General features: G+C 42.3%; 1 protein-coding gene across 7 annotated transcripts in view; it reads left to right on the forward strand.

Annotated features, from left to right (window-relative positions):
* The window catches only part of INPP5A (inositol polyphosphate-5-phosphatase A), a 320,002-nt gene extending 313,500 nt beyond the window's left edge, over nucleotides 1–6,502 (forward strand). For 4 of the 7 annotated variants that reach the window (XM_081955466.1, XM_081955469.1, XM_081955468.1 and 1 more), the window contains exons 14-16: nucleotides 2,981–3,049; nucleotides 4,580–4,616; nucleotides 4,885–6,501. In XM_081955466.1, coding sequence (XP_081811592.1) covers nucleotides 2,981–3,049; nucleotides 4,580–4,616; nucleotides 4,885–4,934 — 156 coding nt within the window. In that variant the 3' untranslated portion in view covers nucleotides 4,935–6,501. Of the gene's footprint in view, nucleotides 1–2,980; nucleotides 3,050–4,579; nucleotides 4,668–4,884 lie in introns of all 7 variants that reach the window. The other 3 variants (XM_081955467.1, XM_081955465.1, XM_081955464.1) reach the window with 3 other exon arrangements.
* Nucleotides 6,503–16,574: the final 10,072 nt, after the last annotated feature.

Below are 16,574 nucleotides of genomic sequence, written 5' to 3' on the forward strand. Positions count from 1 at the left end.
CAAATTAGCAGACAGCCATAACCATCAGCTCCACACAGTGGGCTTTACAGATTGTAGAGACATGGGCGGTAAACAGCTTTAGCACAGCCTCATTTATCATGCCATGGTCCGTTACCTCCCTAGCATGTTATTTTATGCTTGCTGAGCCCTAACACACCAAAGGTTGCCCGCTGTTTGGGAGTCACGGAGCTGCCTGAGAGCATAGCGTAATGAATGCTCAGCTGAGTGGAGCGTGTTTCTGTTCATGCGCTAGTGTAATTTGTTTATCTGTCTAAAGATTATGCACTTGAAAATCTACAATTTGATGCTGCCTTTGTAAATTATCAAGTCGTTTTTGATGAATGTATCTCCACTTCCGATAGCAGTGGCATTATGAGCTTGAAATATTAGAAAGTGTTCATGCATGCAATGCAGAAGGTTACGGTTGTGTATGTGTGTGCGCACGCGCGTGGAGGTAGATAAAGATAACAGATTTTGAGGCAAGCATGCTAGGAAGCAAATGTGACCTTAAGCTTCCTTACTGCATTAAAAATAATTCAGTTTTAACTTTATAGTCCAAAAAGTGGCTGTTTATATATAAAGCTCTTACCCAGTCAAACTTGACTTGATTATAGATGAGGGGAAGCTTGACCATTTTTCATTTGAAATAAATTAGGGTGGTAAACCAATTGCAAGCACAGCTGCGCATGTACGTATGCATGAAAGATCTGGGGAGAGACTATGGGTTCCAGATTTAATTATCTCCCAGTTTAACCAGCCTGAGAAATTGTGAGGCAGTCTCCCTCTTAAGTCATTGCTTTAGCAAGGTCATTATGCTGGATAAACAAAGCAGACGTTAGAGTGGTCGATGCAGTAGCAAAAGCTGTCTCAATGTAATTATTTGTTTGAAGAGAAGAAGGGAACAAAATGCCAGTGCCGAACAGAAATAAAACTGGGTAGTTTTTATAATGTTCGGCTGCTACTCATTTTGAGATAGATACATGTATATGCACATTTAAAAATCTACTAAAGTCCATGGCACAATTGTCCTTGATGTTACTATTTTTACTCTTTGAAGCTTATGGTTGTTTTAACATCTAATTGAAAGCCAGAACCACAGAAATCAAAACTTAATTCCAACTAACTTTATTTAGAAATGGGTCTTGAAGAAGAAATTTGACATACATACATACATACATACATACATACATACATACATACATACATATAATCACATCACTCTTTTTTCCCTGCTTCTATGTTATTTCCATTTTTTTTCATCAATAGAGATTTAACTAAGGTTACATTTAAATTTAACCAAGATTCATATCTATTCTGGTAAAAAGTTTAAACTGGAAGCATAAATCAGTTTTATGAGTGTTCTAATCAATTAAGACATTTTATTTATTTATTTAATATTCGTTTGTTTGTTTGTTTGTTTGTTGAAATTTCTACACCACCAAGCTCACTCAGAAGCACTGAGGCACTTCCTGGTTAAAAGGATTAGCTGGTGACATGACTGTTGCCCTGGGGACCCCCAGTTGGGGGCTCCTTTCATGTCTCCGGCATGAACTGGGAGACATGAAAGTACCTCGCTGCATGGCAGCTCTCAGGTCTTGAACACTGCTCCTATCTCCCCTAAGTGACTATTTTAATAATGAATGAATAATTGGGAGTTTAAAAATCTAAGATTGACAAGTGTTTCAGATAAAGACAACAGGATTGAAAACACTTTAGATGAGCGGTCCCCAAAGGTTCTGCAGACTGGCAGTGGAGACAGGAGGGGCGGGGGAGAGGGGATGATTTCGTGCATGCGCCACTTGTACAAATGCAGCTTCACACGCACGCTTGCCACTTGCATGGCCCAGTTCCTATGGGCCATGGCCCAGCAGTTGGCCACGGATTAGGGGTTAGGGAGCCAGCTCTAAATGATCTTATCAATTTAAACATGTTAAAATTAATCCATTCTAACTAGTTGAACTCAATAAGTTTTTCTACTACACCAACATGATTACAGTGGAAGTGGACGCCTCAATGCTAAAGTGAATTCAATTTATTGTGTATGGAGTTTCGTCCTTAATTCACATGCTAAGCAGAGTCACTTGGATTAAGATACAGGCTTATTTATTTTAGTTAATTAATTGACCAGTAAAAATATCAGAAGATAACTGATTAATAGCTTTGATCTGTTGACAGTGTCTTATAGAATGTGTATTAATGACTGCATCCTCAGAGACCTGAGCATTTCCAATTAAGCTTACTTTAGCTAATTTTAACAGTTTTAAATCCTGTAATTTTTAAAACTCACTCAATGCAATAACATTGAAATGGACTTCTGACTGGATGCTCCAATAATCTTTGCTAACTTTGGAGAAAGCATGGAATGGAGGAAGAGTTGCTGAAATCCCCAGTTCTACCCCTTCTCTTTGTTTGAATTTGCTGACTTAACTCAAATACAAATAAGTAGAAATTTTTTGCAGTGAAGGAACAGAATTGAAGGTGTTTAAGTCTATGCTCTGTAGACTTTGGAAAAATAATGAGTGCATTGAGAAACTTCTTTGTTTTGTTTTCGTTTTGAAATGTGGGAGTGTACCATTTTTAACATTAGTGATCCAAAGTTATGTGTACATTTTAGAAGTAAATATTATTCAGTTCTATAGTCAAATTTCGAGGATTCTAGTTAAAATATGACCTACCCTGTTAAGTTGCTATATGGTTGTAAATTAATATGCAGACCCAGATCTTGAAAGCAAACTGCTTTCTCCATCTATAGCTAAAGTAATATTTAAGTCAAATAATAGTATCAGAGTACTGCATTCTAATGAGGCTATTAATTTTAATGACCTTTCTTTGCAAACATGTGTATGGTAAATAATTAAAAATATCTTTTTTCAGTTAATTTGGTTTACTGATTTATGTAACTATGTTTCTGAACCCTGGGCAAAATGCTTTCTACAAAATATCAGTACTGACTAGAAGCTTCTTTTATGTTTTCACTCAGTCTGAAAACGATGAGCGGCAAGTGGTGTATGACCATATAGGACCAAATGTCTGCATGGGGGACCACAAGGTAATCTTATCTACTTCTATTATGGACAGCCTGGTTCATCTATGACAGATTAAGTGGGGTGGGTTGAGTTGGGCACCTGCAGGTAAATTGGATCTGGAAAGACACTGACCTCTGGCAGTAACCAGAACACTGGTTACTCTTGCAGAATATGGACCTAGTGCAACAAGGAAGGCTGAGCAGGATTCTCGGCAGGCATTTGTGCAGTTGCCCAGCCTTATTCATAAATTACCTGCAGACACATTTATTTTCATGAGAATTAATCTGCTTTAACTATTCACATAGCTTTTGTGGAAAAAATCAGGTAATATTGTCCTAACTATGCAAACAACCTTTTTTATTTTTTAAAAACGGAAAATAAACCATGGGGGGAGGGGGAGAATGACACAGTATAGCTATGCTATGGCTTTTTTAATGTTGTTGTTAATACAGTATTAGAAACTAACTCATGGAATTTTACAGACAGTGAAACTTATAGAAGACCCAAGGATCTCATCTTCCCTCTTTCTTCCATTAAACATTTATTCATGTGAAATACAGGTTCTAGGCTGACATTTGATCAGAACTGTCACTGTAGAAGCAATCTAGGGCTGTCGTAAAGAGCGTACCCTCATATAAAGCCCAGGGAACGAGTGGGGACTTATTTGAGGGTATATTTCAATACAATCTGGATGGAAAAGACTTGAGGGAACCTGTAGGGTGAAAGAACAGTAGGTGAGACTTCAGAGTGTTTTATGGAACAGTTAATAGAATAGAGAGATAAAGTTGGAAAGGGAGAAAGAAGAGGGTGAAGAAACACGATTAAAAACAACCTACTGGAAACTGTTCTCCCAGATCTGAAAAGCATTGGTTTTTCTGAAGCATCTCGGAAAGCAGTAAAAATAGAGCTGCCTACATCCTTGAATGGGTTGCCCCTTGACAAAAAAAAACTTGGCACTTTTTGCCTAAAACTGTACTGGGACAGAAAGCAGCTTTGTGTGCTTCAAAAGACACCTTTTCATAAGATTTACAGGTATTTGAAAGAGAATTCTAGGGAGGTAAGGCTAGTCTAGGAGGGCAGGGAACAGAATCCCAAAAGAAGGCCGCAGTAAACCCCTTCCATATTGTTGCCAAGGAAACTACCTGAACATTCCATGAAGTCACCAATAGTGGTCCTTAATTCAAAGGAAGACTTGATTATTGGAAAATTCTGGTTTAAACTACTAACAGAACGATGTCTCCTCTGGTGACGTTAATCAGTCCGGGAATTTCTTTCCCTCACCTCAAAGGGTGGAGCCAAACCAGAACTGGATCCAGGTTCAATAATGTCCACAGTGGACCCACTACAGTCCTTGATTTCAGAGGGCCTGAGCTTAACCCCCTTACCCTGAATCCTGACCCAACAGCATGGCTGCAGGCCCCAACTGCCTCCTGAGGCCCAGCTTGGGAAAAGCCACTAAGCACCTCGCCTCAGGAAGGGCCACCCCTTAGAAGCATTCAAGTGTGCAGCCTATGGCAGCTTTACCTTTTAACTTCCTTCTTTTTCCTCTGCAGCCCGTGTTCCTGTCCTTTCGAATAGCCGCTGGGGCAGGTAAACCTATTGCCAATATGCACAAGTGTTGTGTCGTGCAGTGACGTGGTGGTAAATATCACGTTAGATTTCTCTTATCTGCTCTTTCCTCTCCCTTCCCTCCCTTTGACGGTCTGGTTTTCCTTCAATGGTCCCTTTCCCCTTTCTCACCCACCCCTCTTTTTGTGGGGCTTGTTTGCTTTTCTTCTTTACTTTCATTTTCTTTAAAAAAAAAAAAGCTTTTTGGTTTTGAAAAGAAAGCAATAGCTGTTCGTCAATTCTACAACAGGAAAAAGATGCCTCCAACATGAGAAGATATTTCGGGAAAGTTCATTATAGCGAGGAGGAAGAGGAGGAGGAGGAGGAAGCTTCAAACTCCCACCCATCGCTTAAATCGTGACAGCTCTAACCATCAATCCAAGTCCTGCGTGCCCTGTTCTTCTTTTATTATTACTGTTCTTGTTATTTTAGGCTGTTTATGCTCCACTAGCTTATTTCTGGCGTGGACACAAGTCCCCACCACCCCCAAAAATCTCTTATACCTCACTGTCTTGTATATTCTTGTGTCATCAAAAGTGGACTTTTTATTTTTATATGGCAATGCCTATATTATGCTACAGTCTGTTGCCAAAACATACCTACAAAAAAAAAATCCTCATATTAGGTTTTTTTTTTTTTTACAGTGTTTTGCGTCTTGGATTTCACTGTGAGGTTTGTCTTTTTAGTTGGTCAATGTGGAATGAGTGTGTGTATATGTATATATGTATATATGTAGACACACCTTCCACATTTAAGACCGTTTCCATCACCCTTCTCTAGCTTAAAAGCCAGGTTGGGATTTTATATATTGCCTTGTACAGAAGTCCTGCTGTGTTATTGTTGTTGTTTGATCCTGTGATATTTGGGGGTGGGGAAGAGGATCCAAGTTCGTTTTTTTGTTTTGTTTTGTTGTCCTTTTTATAACTTGTTTTCTCATGTTATTTACTATACTGCCATGTTCCATGGTTTCTGAATCACACAACAGCAGCTGCTTTCTATACGTGTATATATTTATATATATATTGTATGTGAGTGTGTATAGAGATATATATATATATACACAGATATAGAAATAATTTATAATTACAAACCCTCTGTCTTTCCTGATACCAATAAGACTTTTCCAACAAGCCCAAAATAATATCACTGCTGTCCGGCAGGAAATTCTGCCACGGGTTATTCAATTTGGGATTAACTCGGGATTAACTTGCAAACCGAGGAAATGTTCGCGATGGGAGGAGGCTGTTGGGACGGTTCACACCCCTTCTGAAACACGATTCTTCCGCGTGGAAAGCTTTCCAGGAGATCCGGAGATCCCCACTGGGCGCGTGGCGGCTCGTCCCGAGTTCCTGCCTCCAACTTACTTCGGAGCAAGCCTGCCGGGGCTCAGCGCTTCCAGTGTGGACACGCGTTTCAGGAGGGCGAGCGTGAGCCCCCGCAGACTGTAGTGCCAGTGCAGAGCTGCGAGGGGGTGGGGGCTTCTCCCGTGGGAGGTGCGGCGAGGGGACGCTCCACAGTCCAGGGCTACAATCACAGCTCAGGTGCCAAACAAAGCTCGTTCGTGAAGAGCAGACACGGGAATCCCGGGGGGCGAGGGGGGAGGAAACGGACCAGCCCCTAGTCGGGGAGCACTTGTTGATTCGGACTAGACGAAGGTCGGGAAAGCCAGAGTTTCCTTGAGAGCTCTCCCCCTCCCGGAATACAGCATTAAAAGGTGATTAGCGAGTCTGTTGAAGAAACACACGCGGGGAGCGTTATTGATTTCATTGAGAACACTACCCAGCTCAGGGAACGGGCGGGGGCGGGAGTCGGGAGATGCCTTTGGAGAACAACTCAAGCTTTGCGGTGGGTGGGGTGGGAAGGGGGGGAGGAGAAGAGAAAACAGGAGGGAGGAATGTCTCCTATGTCCCTGATCCTACCAGGAGTGGGAGCCATTGGAAGGACACGGGGCCGCCTAAGGCTTGGAGGGGTTTGTGTGTGTGGCGGGTTCACTGCGAAATGAGCATTCTGGTTCTCAAGCAATAAAAAAATGATCATGATTAAATAGGTGTCTGGCTTTTTCTGCGCGTCCCCTTGTCTTCTCTTGGGGTGAAAAATAGCGATTTGTAAAAAGGGTCTAGAAACCTTCATTTTAACCCTCCCCCCTCTCGCCGGGCCTGGTGCTTTCTCCACTGTGCAAGCTCATCGTCCCCCTGCACCGATGTGAGAAATGTTGCAAGAGTTCAAGACCCAAACTCAGCTGGGCTAGTCTAAGGAAACCAGCTGTGAGGTCGCGTGGGTGGTTTTTAAGGCGATGCGTGGCTTTTCCCCCCACAATCCACAAACACCAACGTTACCAGTAGCCTGGCTGGGATGAAAAAATGCACCTGTTTTGCTAATCCTACGGCTAGAGTTGCCGATCGCTCCCAGTTCTTCCTGCCAGACAGCCCCAGCAGAGCCTCGCTTTCAGCGGAGTGAAAGAACTTGAGTGCCTTTGCGTCCCGATCTTAACACCTAACTGATCGAAAGCAGTGTCTAATTTAGAGGGATTTATCTCAAGATTGTCCTCCGGGGGAGAAGGGCTACAACCTAAACGTTTTCAGCCTGCGGATTTCCCATTTTAGCTATATAAAAATTAAGAAAGGCTGCCAAACATATTAACTCCCCTTTATGGGTTACTAGTGACTATTTTCACTCAATATGCTGATCAGTTCAAGTTTAACAAACTTTTAGCGTATGTGGATTCTGTGCTGGGTCTTTACCAGATTTTGTCAAGCCGTGCAGTGCAAACCTTTCAATGCAGAACTAACGAGTAAATCTCATTCTACGTTTTTATTCTGCTGTGGGCTGGCTTCGTGTCGTTATTGAAGGTAGATGAAAGCCGCTTGTGAACGGCATGAAGCCAAAGAGGACTTGCAGGCCACTGGCCACTTGCCGGCTGTTGAAGTCAAACAGCCTCGGAAATATGAAAAACGAGTCAGATCCCTTTAGATCGCCTGAAGAGGTTGACCCCCAAAAGTTATACCGTACCCAAAACGCCCTTTTCCACACGACTTGCGCGATCTTAGATGCGCTGCTGTTTTTGTCTCCGGTTTCCCCCGCAAGAACCTCCCTGTGTCCTGTTTAAATCTGTTTATATCCATTGAATTGGTCGCCGGCCAGTTGATTGGTCAACAATGAATGCGGTCCAGCATAGTTTTGGGAAGAAAACTGCAATGAAGTCGATGGGACAAGTACACAATTGCAGTCTTCATTAGGAGAAGTTGCTGCTTCAAATTGATACAAAACGTTTTACCTTTTGACTTGCGCTCAATTTCATTTCCTTTTTTTTTCTTTCTCTCTCCCCTCCTCTCCCCTCCCTTCTCTACAAATTGTATTTGGGAATCAAAACCAGAGAAAAGGGGGAAGGGGAAATGTCTCCCACATCACCTCCAGTGACCTCCCTGCTAATCTGACACTCCGATTCAGTAATAGTTTCGTTTCTGGAGTCTTATCAAGCATTTGTTTTTTGGAAGTCATTATCTTACAGGAGAATACAGAACCGTAGGGAACAATCTCTGGCCAACCTGGGAGCTCACTTTATACTTATATACGGTGCCTTATGCGAACTCGGGAAATTAACCCGGCGTCCAGCCCACTTTCCCTTGATTTGCACGTGGGAGCAATTGGCTGGAATTAGAATACATCCCGGGAAGGAAGGGAAAGCACTAGCGAAACGTGTCTTATAATAGGCACGTATTATATGTAATTGTAATATACAATTCTGTGCCATGCAGTTTCCAGAGAAAGTTCGCATTGGATTGAAAGGACAGGTCTAGCTAGATATTTCGCCCAAAGGAAGCCTAGGGCTTGACGCTCACTTTAATCGCATCAATATAAAATTGCCGCCTCCGCGTTTGTCGCACTGGGTTGGGCTGAGGGAATTTGCAGTTTTGTCCTTTCAGAAGAGGCGAACCTGCACCCCGAGTGTCCTGGAACCGACAGCCCCGACAGCTACCAAATATGAACGAAAAAGCGAAGCCAAAACGCTTTCCGCCCAGCCGCCTCTTGATCCCGAAATTAACCCTCGCATGTGGACTGGTGTCTTGGTGAGCCCAAGTAGTGGAGAGTGAAAGGGATTTCCTTCCAAGTCGGTTTTTGGAATGGCGAAGAAACGGCCCCGCTTTCTGCCCAAAGGGGAAGCAACGAAGCACAACCGTCGTTGAAGAAGGGAAAGCTATTTTTAAAAAAAGCCTCTCTCTCTTTGATTCTCCTCTGGAATAAACGGGATCTGGCTCCCAACCCTTTGGGAAACGCGGAAAAGGAAGACTATAGGGCAAGATGCGGACGGACAACAACGACTTCATGAGGACCGCTAACTTGCCGGTCGATAAACACAAACCAGGCCAAAGGGCTAAAAAGGCCGGATCTGTCCCGGTTTCCAAACGTGCTGAGTCTGGATTTGCACGGCCAGTCTCTGGTTTACTGGTCATCAGAATTGAGGCAGCAATGGGACGTGGCTGGCTTAAAGTCCTGTGTTTAATTTTAGCTTGTGTGTATCTTTACAGGGGTGTTCAGAGTTAAAGTCAAAACCAGGGGGGCCAAACTTGGCAACTTTAAGACTCGGGGACTTCAACTCCCAGACTTCTCCAGCCAGCTCTGGGTGTTGAAGTCCCCGAGTTTTAAAGTTGCCAAGTTTGAAGACCTCTGGTCAAAACAGTTAAGATTGTCGCCGCGTCGGTGCGATTGAATCCCGCTGTTTTTAAGAGCTTTGCTCGCACCGTCACGACCGTCAATTTTTTTTAACCATACTGTACCTTGCGAAAGCCACCCGTTGATGTATGGATAATCGTTATGTGCGAGTGAGGCTATTGCGGCCTATGACACAAGATCTTGGCTAAAAGCACCGCATCCTTGGCTTAACAGGGTCTTTGAACCCAGGCACGGATTGCCCCATTACAGAGAAGCAAACGCCTGCCTATCTGCCTTAAAAAAGTGCTTGTGGGGTTCTAAGCACTCCATTTTGAAGGAAGGATGAATAGCTGCCTTCAGCAATGCTGGTACCTCTCTGCTTTGGGATGAATGGCCTGAGCACGAGAAAAGCGCCCACAGGCTGGAAAGGGGGGAGGGGGAGGTGAGCATAGTTCTTCTCCAGGGCCAGGGCCAAGCAAGCCCATGTTGCAAAATCCAAAGTCCCATCAATCTTGGCCACCAGGAGTGTTGATACAGAGGCAGCCTGCCCACCCAGTGCAGTCCCCATCATCGACATCAAGGTGACCAGGAAAGAGGGGAGTTGTAGTCCAGCAGCCCCTGACAGACATGAGGACACAATCCGCACTGCCAGGGTGGGGCGAGAGAATTATTAAGTGATAGAACAAGACTAATATGGGCCCCCTCACCTACCCATGGACACATAAATCAATAATGTCATTATTGTACTGCAGGGAGACCTACTAGGCCCAAAACGGGATGCGGGGGTGGGGGTGGGGTCGCGTGCCCATAAAGCAGGGGTGTCCAAACTTGGGAACTTTAAGATTTGTGGACTTCAACTCCCAGAATTCCCCAACCAGCCGTCTGGGGAATTCTGGGAGTTGAAGTCCACAAATCTTAAAGTTCCCAAGTTTGGACACCCCTGCCATAAAGGTTATGTCAAACAAGGCTGCAAGGCGGTTTTGCTATATGCACAAAGTATAGAGTATGAAGTATATATCCAATATTGTTTTTCTTTTAAAAAAAATTGGTTTTGTAAAAAAAAAAAAAATCCCTTTGAGCTCCATGGGCCCCGGAACAATGTACCATCTGCCCCCCACCTCTCCTCAGGTCTGGGCACCGCTGCTGGATGAAAACCCGCGCTGTTTCAGCTGATGCGAACACCTGCCAGGCCACCCATCGACCCTGCGTCGGGAATGACTGCTGCTGGAGCCTTGCTGCCTTGACGCCAAGGGGGAGAGGGGTTGATCCTTTGGCGCAAGTAGTCCCAAAGGTGCCTTCTCAAGAGGCAGCTGGACTTTCTGTTTTTCTTTGAAGACGTTTCGCTTTTCATCCAGGAAGCTTCTGAAAAAAGCACCTTTGGGACAACCACGACCTGGATGACTGAGCATCTCCACTGAGACTTTGCGCAACTAGGTGTGCTTCGAAAGGGGCTCGGTCCAAATTAACGCGCCCTCATCGCTGCTTGCCGTGTCTTCGCTCTCCCGCGCCCACCCAGCCCTATAAGCCCCCCACCCCACCCCAAGGATCATCGCCGTCCTGCGATTGGGTGGCTTTGGGATGCTCGGAGTGATCTCAGCGAGAGGAGGCAGCTGGTCCCAACGCGTCTCTGATCCCTGCCCCCGGCGTAAGTCCAGGCAGGAGCGAGGGAGGCTCTTTCTGGAATAGCGAAAGGGTCAATAGCACCGCTGGCCCTTAAGGCTGCCCGGCCAGCCTTTCTCATCAGGAGGAGAGACGCTCATTAGAACAGCTGGACGACGTCAGGAAGAATCTCGCGCCTTTCCTTTTGCACGTCTCCACAGGAGGCAGCTTGGGATAACATCTTGGTCTGCTCACACCGCGATTGCTCTACTGGGCTGCCTCTCAGATGTGTTGGATTTCATCTCCTGGGATGGTTGAAAGCTAGCTGAGAGGTCTAGGAGCTCTAGTCTAACACAGGGTAGCCTAGCTGTAGTCTAACACAGAGCCAGAGAGGGAAAGAGAGAGATGGTCAGATGCCTGTTGCTTCCAGAGCAGGTGCCTCCAATCTTGGCCACTTTAAGCCTGGAGGACTTCAACCTACTGGCTGGAGAATTCTGGGAGTTGAAGTCCTCCAGGCTTAAAGTTGCCAAGGTTGGTGATCCCTGCTCTAACACACCTGAAAGACTCAAAGGTTGAGGTACCTCCACATTGTGTAAACCGGTGCCCTTTACCCATGCCAGATTATCCTTCCATCTTCCTCTGCAATGGCTATAATCCAAGTTAGGGGGTTCAGCCAAAGAGGCAATCTTATTGCTGAATGATAAACTTCCCCAACAAGGAAACCTCTGCCTCCGAGGTTGTGATTCACTCCATCAATAGCACCAGATCAGCAGGTCCCACGTCCCCAGGCCTCGAGAAAAGAGCTTGACCCAGAAATGCCCATTTTCTCCCACCCCTTAAGTCTCAGCCTCTCTCTGCTCAAGCAGCACATTCCCCTCATCCAGGAGAGGCCAACTACTAGCAAAGTACAGGTAGTCCTTTATTTACAATAATTTATTTAGTGGCCATTCAGTTACAAATTTGAAAAAAGGTGACATGATCATTTTTCAGTTACAAATTTGGCAGCATGCCCATAATCATGTGATCAAATTTCAGATTTGCTTGGCCACTGGGTCATATTTGTGACCGTTGCTGTGTCCCATCCCAAGGTCATGTGATCACCTTTTGCAACCTTCTGATGAGCAAAGTCAATGGGGAAGCCAGATTTATTTAACAACCGGGTTACTAACTTATCAACTGCAGTGATTCATTTAATAACCATGGCAAAAAAGATAATAAAATGGGGCAAAATTAATTTAACTGTCTCACTTAACATAAATTTTGGGCTCATTTGTGGTCCTAACTCGAGGACTACCTGTATACCAGCATATCCCTAAAAGTGGAGCGATCTATCACTTTTCCAGACCTGTAGCACATCAGTGTCAGGTTTGGAAAGGCCCAGAGAGAGTGAAATGAGTTTGCTCTGTTTAACAAACCGGTGTGTGAACCTAAAGTTCACCAAATGTAGGTTAACTAATCTTGAGAGTAATGCTTGTGACTTGGCTCAGACTTAGTTGACTTTGGGAAAAGGAGTGGTAATCATTGCAAAATTGTATTTTAAATTAAGAAGATAAGCATGGGCTTGGCCAAGGAGTTCTGCCTATTCAGGCCTGCTCAGGTCTAAAATTTAATCTAAAAACAAATTTCCATTGCTTAAACCAACAGTGGTGTTTTTTTTAATTGCAGCAATCCTCGGGACTTGCATATTGAACTACAAAACCAAGCAATGTGTACAGCATAATCAGAGATGAATAACTGAAACCTAGTAACTTCTAGAGGGTGACAGGAACAAATCCTAGTTTTAGGATGACATAAAATTGGGCTTTGACGTATTGTTTTTAGATCTTCCAAGAAATCCTTAGTGGTTGAGCAGCTAAATGCCAATTTATTCCCATGTTTTAACTCCAAAGTGTAAGAAAATATAAGTTCAAATTTGTACATTAAAGGGAAAGTAGCCTAAGTTAGCTTCCATTATCTGTTAGTGTAATATGCTGTTGGTTCAAATCTATGAGTAATATTGCTGTAGGTCCCAGTGCTGCACATTATAGGAGCAACTTTGGGTATTTTTGAGCCCTAGTGTTAAACAGACATTTAGATACAATCTGTTTGCAGATACCTTGAAAAACATCCCAACCTATACAGAACAATGAAGGTGTATCAGGCTGTTGATTCACCTACTGCAGAACATATTGTATTAACTGGAAGATGTTCTGCTTGTTTTTAGATAGGGCTGGAAAAGATCCTTATTTGGAGAAAAAGGGGATTTCTACCTGTCACTGTTGCGCTACACTACCAAACTGCCATCCTGCCAATCAGTCCCAATGGGATCCAACATCAAAGGAATTATACGTGGCCTGAACTGTGGCTCTGTGAATTGGAGAAGCAAAAGAAACCTTCCGCACCTTTGTTAGAAACCTGACACATAGAGGCATTGATAATGTTCAGTCTAAGAATTTATATCTTGCAAAATAAATTTTCTCCTTCAAAGGGAAGGAGAGGCTTTTTAAAATATGTGTGTGGTATATTGGGGTACAGTTGGGGAGATCCAACTTCTTGTCCATACTCAGCCACAAAGCCTATGGGCTATGTCAGCATAGTTATTGCTTTGCAACCTAATCAGATTCATAGGTTTGTTGATAAAACTGGAGCTCATGGAGAAAACACCATGATGAGTTCCTGGAAGAAAAGTAACACACACAGTTTACCAATGAGTGCTACATGAAATGCGATTTTTTCCCCCTCCAAGATCTAAAAAGTTACTGGATGTGAGAATATTTTCATTTTGTGCAGAAATAATGAACACGTGGGCTGTCTCCTTCTGTTTAATTCAGTGCTACTACACAGTCTACACAATATTACATCTTTGCCCTTTCATCTAAAATAATTACCCCTCCCAAGGGCCATATTCACATTCATTATTTGAAATACAGCACAAAAGAAACAAGAGAGAAAACTAAGCACTTAGATATCATAAGGCAATTATGAAGCTTAAAGAGAGCCTCATTAGGGACAACACATTTGACATCCAGCAGATGCTTAAAATATAGCTTTCTCATCAAGAAACAGCACTTTCAGCATAGAATAAATTAGCACATACTAGGGATAATGCAGCATCTTTCTTTCTTTTCTTTCCTTCCTTCTTTCTTCTCTCCTTTCTCCTTCCTTTCTTTTTCTTTCTTCTTTCTTTATCTCCTCCCTCCCTCCCTTTTTTGCCTGAAAAATATCCCAAAAGACTGGCTAGGTAGGAAAACGTTTTACTCCAGATGTTTTAGACTTTTTCATGATACAGCTCAGCCTAAGGCATCATTTTTGAGTCCATGAAGCCACACTTATATATATATTTTTTAGAGGAGAAAGGCGGCAGCATTTTTTTTCTGAAGTTGGACCATGCATGTAGGGGAGGGACTAGAAAGGTTCCTGGCACAGCTTTTTGCAGGTTTCTAGAACAGTGGCAACTCACATTACTTACTGGTTGCTTGGCCTGTTTTTACGGTAGCAGCTGCTAATGTTGGTGATGAAGTATGGTAAGAAGGGAGGGAGGGAAGAAGGGCTTAGTTAGCAATAAGTGATTCTGGAAGTTCCCAAAACCCACCCTGACCTAAACCAAGATAAGGATTATGATGACTAGAATGAAAACAATTACCAAGAGGGCTGTGGTAAGATGAAGAATCCCACAATAGCAACTCACTCATTCACTTACTCACTCACTCACTCTATCATCTATGGATCAAACATATTGACCACTCATCTTACCACAGGGTAATACTATTGCTTAATTTGCTTTTAAAATTTAACCTGATGAAGACATCAGTATATCTTGAAAGCCTGCATATTTTACAACACACGAGGAAGCTTAATGTAAGCATTGTCCTATTGTAGATGGGTGGATATTTTTTCCTTAAACAAAATTCTCACAATTAGGAGAAAGTACATTGTATTCCTATTTATTTAGATAAAAATGATATTCTCCTTTTATAATACGTATTATTCAGAGTCGAGAGAGACTTTTATATAAATAAAAATATGTCACTTTTGTACGAGATGAATTTTCATTTTCACTGACTTTTAAAAATAACATTTTAATCTTGTACCTCATTCACATAGACTTTGATATTTCTGTATTCCTTTAATTTATTAAATTATATTTCAATGATTTCTTCCAAATTATTCAGGAATATGTTTCACTACTGCTATAAAAATACTTTTAAGCAAACAAACTCTGTTCTTCAGAAACATCTGTTCAGCTTGGTGGTGTTATATATTTAAAATCTTGTGAAGTAAATAATTAAAACTACAATCCATATACACTTACCTCAGAGCTTCATTTAAGCCTGTTGATCTTACTTTTGAATAAGCATGAATAGGTTCAGTTTAAATAGCCCTCTGTGTTAGAAATGCATAAACATGAGTGCTCTTGTAAAAACAAGGAAAATAAACATCATCCATTGTTGACAGCATTATTAGAAATTATGAAACTAAAAATGGAATCACAAGAAATATTAATATAAATTGCCCTTTTTCATCTGAATCTTAAACTAACTAAAACCAGGCCTGAATTGAGCAAAAATGCTCATGTTTTGTTCCACTTTTCCACCAAGAAGGGTGAAATGGGCTACCTTAAGCAGCAATTCTTGGGAAAAATCGTTCTGTTATCGGTTTCACCACTTATTGGAATTACCACTTGGATTTTTTGCCTCCAACGGCAAGCTGTTTTTGACAGCTGTGTTGGCTGTGATTTGTTATATTGGTTCTGTATTGTATTTACATTTTGACTTTTAAAAAATCATTGATGTAACCTGCCTAAGGTCACAAATTATGGAACGCAGAGTTTATCAAATGCTCAAAGAAACAACTTTACTCCTGCTGAAATCTGATGTGGCTTTTCTGCTAACATGCACTCTGTCCAGGGCTAACTTGAAAATAGCTTCATTCATTCTGATAGGTCTTAACACCCCCCTTTTTTTTGCAATTTCTGACTTTTTTTTGTCTATGCACTTTCCATCAAAGAACTGATTATGCAGCCTACACATAATTTAGTTTCTCACATTTTAAGGGGACATATTCCCAAATAAGCATGCACAGAACTGAAACCCAAAGCCCCAATATCATTTTTCTCACATTATTTGTATGGCAGACATAAAATCCTGTAGCAACATGTTTGAAACTATATCTCTAAAGTAACTTAAAGTCAGAAAATATATTCACATTTCATTCCATTTCTATTCATGCTTTGTTGTCTAGTCAAGCAGCATTAATAGTCCTGCATTATGACTAAAGGGCTATATTATTTTGGAACTATGTGCATGAAAGGACATATTTCTCATGGGAGCTAAATGCAGTCTCTTCAAGTATAATAAGATTCATATTACAGCAATATTGCAGTCTATGATGACCGAATCATACAGAAGTTTCATCCTCTTTGAAACATGCTTTGTTTGACTTGTTCTTCTAAATGATCCCATTAAAATATTCCAACTCCTAGTGGACATCAAGCCAGAATGAGGATGATAGTTAGCCTGAATCACACCAAGTTATTTACACTGACTTTATGTGTTCTGTATGTGTCTCCTGAAAACTCCAGGTATAGATCCCAGCACCCATTCAAAAGTTACGACCACAGTTTAATTAATAATACGATAGAAGGGGAACATTAAACATATGAGAAGCAATCATATTCAATGTACCAATTTAAAGTAAAATTAATTTGAGTTA

This window comes from Natrix helvetica (assembly GCF_964273705.1).
Source record: "Natrix helvetica genome assembly, chromosome: 5".
Lineage (NCBI taxonomy): Eukaryota > Metazoa > Chordata > Lepidosauria > Squamata > Natricidae > Natrix > Natrix helvetica.